The sequence below is a fragment of the Coffea arabica genome, chromosome 3e (assembly GCF_036785885.1).
Source record: "Coffea arabica cultivar ET-39 chromosome 3e, Coffea Arabica ET-39 HiFi, whole genome shotgun sequence".
In the NCBI taxonomy this organism is placed as follows: Eukaryota; Viridiplantae; Streptophyta; class Magnoliopsida; order Gentianales; family Rubiaceae; genus Coffea; species Coffea arabica.
In genome coordinates, this window is record NC_092315.1 from 21,220,992 (window position 1) to 21,229,433 (window position 8,442).

The 8,442-nt window shown below is 33.2% G+C and overlaps 1 protein-coding gene across 1 annotated transcript; it reads right to left on the reverse strand.

Moving 5' to 3' along the window:
* Positions 1–64: 64 nt before the first annotated feature.
* On the reverse strand, positions 65–2,491 carry LOC113736645 (uncharacterized). Its single transcript, XM_027263705.2, has one exon. It carries the CDS (start codon positions 1,770–1,772, stop codon positions 435–437), a length of 1,338 nt encoding a protein of 445 aa, XP_027119506.1. The 5' UTR covers positions 1,773–2,491; the 3' UTR covers positions 65–434.
* Between the last annotated feature and the right edge of the window lie 5,951 nt (positions 2,492–8,442).

Below are 8,442 nucleotides of genomic sequence, written 5' to 3' on the forward strand. Positions count from 1 at the left end.
CCGGTGTCGCGAGGGAAGTCCACAAACAAGGAACTTACAAATAATGCCAACAAACTCACTGAAGTGCATAATGTGTGTTCCATATGAATTAGAGTAGGACATTTGACATACAAATATTTTCACTGCAAGAAATTCTTTTAACAACAAAGTTCTACCTATTATTAACTGGTCAATAGCTACAACGGCAAATATGGCTAACTAAGGCATTACAAGGTGTCCAAGCCCGATATTCAACAGCATTTAAAGCCAAGCAGTGAGTAAAGACAGCCCTCCAATACAAGCATCTAACACAAATATGTCAGCCAACGATGGTCTACAAAGATGGTCTACAGCCAACTTCTTTACTTCTATCAAACATGAAGTCAGGTGGCAGCTCATGAAGACAAAATAACCCTCCTGTATGCTCAAACCTTCCTTCCCAATACAATTGTAGCTTAATTACTCTCAATACCCATCTCCTTTCTCTTCAACTCCAATGCCATGCGTTCATTTTCAAGTTTCATCCTTTCATTTTCTATCTTCATTCTTTCCAATTCCCTGTCCTTTTTCCTGCTAAATTTTTGCCATTTGAAACGCTCTTTCTCCAATTCCAACATTTGGGCCTGAATTTGCAGCTTCTGCTCTTCCAATTGAAGTGACCGATGACTCATCCACTGCTTTTGCAAAAGATTTGCTTTCATGCCTTGTGGCATCACTTGGTTCACATCAGTAGGTGCACTCTGTGATGGAAAAATTAAATTTCTGCTACAATCTAAAGCACTAAAAGAATGACCATAACAGCCATCTTCATTGCCATGACCATGCTTTATCCTTTTAGAGGAACTCCCAGAAATACCATATGGCATTCGTTCTGCATGCAAAGCATGACTCTCCTCGTAGTCTTCACGATCATCCAATTCAGCATCCTGATCATCCTCTTCATTATCATCTGCTGGGTGCTTCCTAATATTATTCTCATCTGGATCCTCTCTACTTCTGAGAGCCAAGCGCAATGACCGTTGCAATTCAGGGTCATGAGGCAAATGTAAACGGTTTCCGTTGTGATAAGAACACATCTCTTCATAATGCAAATGCTTTGAGCTGAGGATTTTCCTTACCTCCTCCTTTGCTTTCTCGGATACATGATCCATCATGTCCAAAAGTGCAGGATTCTCAACCACCTCACAAGAAGTTCCCCTTCCAAGTATCTCATTAAGTCTCTTATACCTTTTGTTGAGGTCATTGAATTTATCCTCACATTGCTGAGGTGAAACAAAGTGGCCCCTTTCAGCCATGACCTTTGAGACTGACTTCCATTTTCCTTTTTTCTGCAAATTAGCAAATTTCCTTCTGGCTCCACCATAATCTGCAGCAGCCTCCTCCCCTATGTAGGAAACAGCAGTAACTAAGAGCCTAACCATTGTATCAGTCCATTTCACACGTTGCCACGGAAACGCCTTCTTCCCTTTACTGCTCTCATTGTGGCCATCAGCAGCATCTTCAGTAAAACTTGGCTCATCCTCATCACTCACACATTTAGCCTTATCTCCCTTGTTAAAATCCGCCAAAGAAATAGTATGATCATGCTCTTGCATGCTTCCAATTGTGAGTGGAAAATTCTCATGGATTGTCTGATGAGCCATTGACCCTTGTCTGGAATGAGATTGATTATGCTGGTGCAGGGAAAAAGGGTTTGGTTGTTGATGATGTATTCGCATAGAACCTTGTAAATCAAGACCACCAAAGGAACCATTTCCTGGCATCATGCTCCCTGATGCTAAATTTCCTTCCATAATTACCAATAAACAAATTTAGATCAAACCCACAGAACCAATCCCTTTAAAACAGTCTATACCACTTTACCCTTAATAAAAGGTTCTTTTCCAGAGTTCAGATATGACTCAGATTCTCCGCAAAACCCTGGCCGACTAGCAGTAAATCCAAAATCCTGCGAGAGCTTCAATTCAAATTCCTCGAACACATCTAGATAAAAGATCCCTTTTCACTTTTATTTCCTCATAAATTACTTCAAGAATCCCTATATGAAATTATGCATCTTTTATTCTGAAACAACCTTTTCTACAAACAGGTAATAGCTGCAAAGGAAGATCAGGGATATCAACTCATACAATGAAACCCAACTTCATAAACAACCCAAAACTCATACCAACACCAAAATCCGAACAAGAACTCAAAAGACAGCAATCTTTAACAAAAACCATAAAAGCTCGAACCTTTCCCAAGAACCCACAACTAAAATATCTATGTTTAGTCGAGAAACTTAAACTACAGCAAATGACCAGAAAGGCGAACCAGCTGCTGTTAGGGCGAGGACTTTGGATGCAAACGAGACGAACATTACACCTGAGACAAGGCGAAGAAAAAGACAATGGAAGGTGTATTTGGGTTTATGGGTACACATAGAAAACCTTAATAGTAGCCAATGAAGAGATGCTGCAGATACAATGTATGGGAGGATCAAATGGGTCCACTTGGCAATTGATTTCAAGTATCATGCTGAGAGAGACGTATTGGTGCTTAGCAAAAAGTCAAAATAATTTCACTTTGCACCCTTTAACGAAATTCAAATTTTCATTTTAGTTCTTAAAATTTAAATTGGGACATTTTGGTTTTTAAAAAATATAATTTTGTTCCACTATAGTAAAACCAGTTGCCAGAAGTGAGACACATTTAATATTTAGGTGGGACAAATTTTTGTTTTACAAATAGAATGTTCGCTCAATTTCGAATATTTATTATAATCAATATTTAGATGTCAAAATAAGATATACTAAATATTAATTTGACTTAATTGCCCTGAATTAGTTTATAAGACATGACATGTCTTACTGTATTTTGTTTTTTTTGTTTTACAATCATATTTGTAAATTTTGATATTTACGTGAAATTTTGATATTTTTAATGAGGATTGTTATCAAAATTTTTCAGTTGTAATACTCTATTTATTCTAATGTATAGACTTTTAAGTTAAAATTTTGCATTTACTAGTAACATAATTAGTAGCGTAAAATATAAATTACTTGAAGTCAAACAATTATAACTTAATTTTAATCTATTTCCAATTTTGATATGAGATTCACAAAAAATTCTTACACATTTGTTCAAAAGTGAAAGAATAAAGCATCTTAAAACATTTGTTTCCTAGTATAAGAGAAAAAATTATTTTAAATACAAGAAAAATTAATTATTATGTAAAACAACGTTCAAATATTAATTGATTTTACAAATAACCTAAGATATCATGATGCAATATAAAGATTTATAAGAATAAATATAACATCCTAATGCACGGTTAAAATTACACTACTCTATTTACCCACTCGTTTTCTCTGTCTTCTCTCTGCTCTCAACCTTCTCTCCATCGTTCTTCCTCCATAGGAGGGTGATCTTGGCCCCAAGTCAATGTCTACTTTCTTCTTCCTCTAATTTTTTGTTTAATAAAATCTATCCTAAACTATCTTAGTGGGAATTTTGTTTAGTTTTTTGTTATTATTTTCTCAAATCTAAAAAATTTTCATATCTACATGTTAGATCTAAAATTTTATGGACTTTCTTTTTAGATTAGATCTAAAATTTTTTGAACTTTCTTTTTAGATCTCAACATCAATTTTGAATTTGATCTAGTTAGATAGCAGATTAGAGAGAATAGACATACACATATATTTATGGAGTAGCACGTGCAACTGATCAGATTTGATGATTTGTGATTCATAGTATATTCTTTTTTGATTTGTAACTCTGTTAAATTTAATAATTTTTCAAATCAGGTATATCTGTAACATGTTCTATATATTTTCTACCATCAGTGCAGTTTTCTTTGTCAAGCAAATCGTGCTAGATGATTTTCAACTAGTTTATTAATAATATTGGCTTCTGTTTTATCAAAAAAAAGTTTGACATCCTATTATTTAGACATTTTAGGATGATGGTGGAAAGAGAATTTCTTTTCTTTTTTTTTTTGAAGAATGGCATTCCAGAAAAAAGGTTGATATGAGCGTTCAAGGAGGAAAGGGGTTTCCCACTTAAATAAATCATAACAAATATTGAAATGGAATGGACAAGTTGAAAAGATCTTTCCTTTCCAAACCATACTTGTGTACCAAACAAGGGGTTAAGTTTTGAATAGATATTAAATAGGGATAAGATTGATTTGATTAGGTTAATTACTAATTTAAAATTTTGTCTAGATTTATTGTATCTTATCACCTTGTAAACCTATAAATAGGCCTTGTATCTTTGAGTTGGAGATATATATAAAAATAACAATTTTCCATTTTTGTGTCTGCTTTTACATGGTGTCAAATTAAAGACCCTAGGGCCTCTGCTTGAAATGCTACTTTTACCCCCCAAAAATAAAGCTTGAACTTGAAGTTCTGGTGGAATCACGTGAAATGGTGCAAGGTGATAAGGGTTCTACTCACTCGATCTTAGAAGACTTGGTTGCAAGAATGACCAAAGTCTTGACCAAAAATCAGATGTCTACACCAAGTAATGATTCTTCCACATCATAGATTGACATTAACTTGGATGAAACCAACAATGCCTTAAGGTCCAAAATTGTTGAGATGTATATTTTGAGCAAATACAATTTGAGATACATTAATGGAGAGCTTCCACAATCATCACCAACAAATCCAACACCTTTTTACAATAGCAAACTAAAGATTCAATTGTGAAAAGGATGGATGATAAACTCAATAGATTCATCATTGATTGGTACTTCCATCTATTTTCCTGTGGTGAAAATGGTATAGGATACTGTTGCTACAACCTATTTTGATAGTATTGATACATCCAAAGTATATGAATTATGCAGAAGAGTGACCCAGATGAGACGTGCCACACACCAATTGAAAAATATTATAGTGACTTTCAAAACTTGTAGAGAGAAATTGATTTTCATCGATCAAATCCCAACTTGAAGGTCATGATATCTCAAACACCACTAGAGCGCATTCCTGCTCTTGAAGCAAAGGCAAGTGAAATTATAGAAGAGGTGTGTAATCTCAATGCCATTGATCTCTCACCTTTGCCAAACCTTACAAAGGCTTTTTCACAAATGCAACCCGGTGTCACGCCCCATTTTTGAAAATAAGATTACTTATTATTTGAAAATTAGTTTTTTATTTAGAGAGTAAATAAAGAAAAAAAGAGTCTAAAATAGAACTTTAAAATATGCGACGGTTTTGGGGCCAAAATAATAGTCTAAAAAGGGTTTTAAGAAAGAATAGGAGTCGCCACTTGATATTGAATTTAGGTATACCAAATCACCCCAGAAATATGTTTTAAATAAAATAAATAAAACCCTTTTCAAACTACTCAAAGTCTTTGAAAATAAGATAAAAGAGTTCGAGAGTCACGTTTAAAAAAAGGGAAGGCAGAGATTTGATCTAAAGCACCCTTTTAACCTAGTCAAAACTAATTGCGAGATTTAGTCGAAAATTTTCTTAATCTAACATATACAACTTATTACATTTGGATGTTTCTATATGGATGTAAATCTAGACCTAAAGGATATCGGAAGGGTGGAAATGTCTCTTCAAAATGCAATTGGTGCAAATCATATTAATTGTTATGCCCAAGAATGATTTTTAGAAGAGGTCACGAATATGCAAAAGATGAGACTCGAAAAAAAAATTACAATATATAAATATACATGACTAGAAAAAGAGAATGCAACATAACGGGTATGGGATGCTAAAATTCATGACTCAAATTTTCTTTCTTATAGAGGGGATAAGAGCATGCTAAAACTAAGAAACCATACTCGTTTGTTTTCCATATTTGAAGGTTGACTCTCATAATCTAATCAAGTAAATGAACTAATATATTTCTAATTTTCTAAATGAAATATAAGTCTAAATGTCATATAAAAGGAAATAATATAAAAGGAAATATAAGTCTAAGTCTAAATGAGATAATATAAAAGGAAATATCATACAATATAAAAAAAAGATCCTAAAATGAAAATATGTATGAAATGCAATAAATGACATGTAAAAATATGATTCTAGCGCATAAGCGGTCCTAAGGGTCTAGCATTGGACTAACCTATGTCTATAAATTCTCACTAGTATTGGACTAGTGAGAAATCGGGAAAAAAGGCCACAACTAGCATTGAACTAGTGTGGTGACGTCATGCATTTATTACGAATAAATCATATAAAACGTAATTAAAGCAAATAAACACATAAAGCATATAGAAGACGTAACACATAAGTATAATATCCAGATGTAAAAACTCTAAAGAAAACGAATAAATACATAAGCACACAAACATGCAAACACACAAGCAAATAAACGCACATAAAGACCTAACTATTATATTTGAGGGCCTAACTACAATCTAAGGGGGAATTTGAAAAATAATAACCTAACTATTACATTTATCTAACTAACTACATTTTTGACAAAATTAAATATATTTATTACATGGCTTAACTAAATACATTTTTTGTCACCTATCTATTACAATTTGGCATTTAAATGCCTCCCAAATAATCATCGAAAAATAAATGAAAACCTAAAACAAATAAAAATAAATAAAAGAAAAGCACTCAAATCATGCAATCACACATAAAAAATACATAGGAGTACCTAAAAGAACTTAAAATAATAATAGAAGATACCTCCCTTGAAGTAGTGATTAAACGAGATGGAACTTGCCCTATTTATACTCCAAAATCAACAAAATAACCATGACACTAATTTAATTAAAAAATAAAATGTAAACATATAACAAATTCACTATAAAGAAATGCAAATAAACATAAAATTTCTAAAATTTACTATTTAAATGCATTTAAATGAGACATAATTAACAATTAAAGAAGATAGACAAATTATATTTAAGAAATCAAAGTTTTTAGGGACCTAATTATAAAAATTTAAAAGTTTTGGAGTCAAATTGCAATTTTTAAAAATTTTAGGAGTCAAAATTGAATAAAAGATAAAATTGAGAGATCAAATTACAATTAAATTAGGGACCTAATTGAAAGAAATCAAACGTTTCAGGGTCCCAATGAAATTACTCCAAAGGCCAGGGACTAGATTGCAATTTTCATATCAGATTTCTTAAGAGAAAAAGGCCAACGGGCCATTTTTATTTATCTTCTGGGCCTAAAATCCCTTGGCCTAGCGAAAAATCCAAAGGATTCTTTTGACCAAACAAACCCAATCGAAAAAGTTTGGGTTTTAGCCACAAATCCCATGTCATAACCCCAAAATAAAAGCAAATTCATTTACCAAAATCCAACGAAATAACCCTAGCCCAACTCTTAAACTATTTTCCTGAACCCAAAGATGTTTAATTGAATAAATAAAAGCCAACCAAAAATGTTTAAATCCTAATTATATACTAAAATCCAGAAATAAATCACCCAAAAACACATAAATATACAAAAGAGGATCAAAGTTGGAAAATAGAAGATTTGATTCATTTTCACAACTTTTGGGCCTTAGTGTAATTATGCAAAAGTCAGGGGGCAAAAATATAATTTTTGACTCTTCCATGTGTAAGGATCGAAGACAATCTAAGAGGGGAGTGAATTAGGTAATTTAAAAGTTAATCAAATTATGAGACACTTTTTGACTCAATGTGAAATTTACCCTCTTTTCTAGATGACCACTCAATGGAATAGTTAACAAGAAAGTAAGATTGCTTGTGAGTAGAAGAGATGAACAATTTATATTTGCAAGACAGTAAGTAGTAGGCGAAGAATATCAAACCAAATTCCAAACTACACTTGAGTTTGAATGTTACTTTATAGAGTAAGATTCTTTAAGTAGATCAATTACAATCAATCTTTATGTACAAAAGAAGGATCACTTCCTCCTTGCCCCAAGCCACACTTTGTCAAGTTAGGAAGTTTTTATCACTTGAATAACCCTCACAAAACTACACTATTGAAGTAATTATTTCACACACGAAAAGCTTATATGAAGTTTACATAACTAAAAGTACAAATCTTCTTTGAAGAGAATTTCTCACTAAAATTACTCTAGATCTTTCGTATTCTCAATGTGCAAAAGTCTTTTGAAAGTTTTTGGCCATGCACTATTTATATGAGACAAAAAAGTGTCCCATTAATACTTCCAACGGATAGAAGGCAGCTGAAGAGTCAACTAGCCGTTGGGTGTGTTGGACGTCCGGTACACCTGTTTTTTGCGTTCGACAGCAAGCAGTGAGCTTGAGGAAACTTCTTTGATTATTTCGGACGTCCGATGTTTATGATGTTTCTGTTCGAAAGCAGTTGAGAAATCTTTCTCAGTTCTTTCGAACGTCCGGAGCTTCCAAGGCTTTGCGTCCGAAATGCCTCAAAGGTTATCGGACATCCGGTGCTCTGATGTTCTGCATCCGATCAAGGTCAGTGAGTTAGATGGAATGTTTTAATTCTTTCGGACGTCCGGTGGTGGGGTTCTTCATGTGTTCGAAGTTGCTCA

Bases quoted from the DNA above. Each gene is read 5' to 3' on its own strand.
- LOC113736645 (XM_027263705.2), bottom strand. From the start codon at position 1,772: ATGGAAGGAAATTTAGCATCAGGGAGCATGATGCCAGGAAATGGTTCC.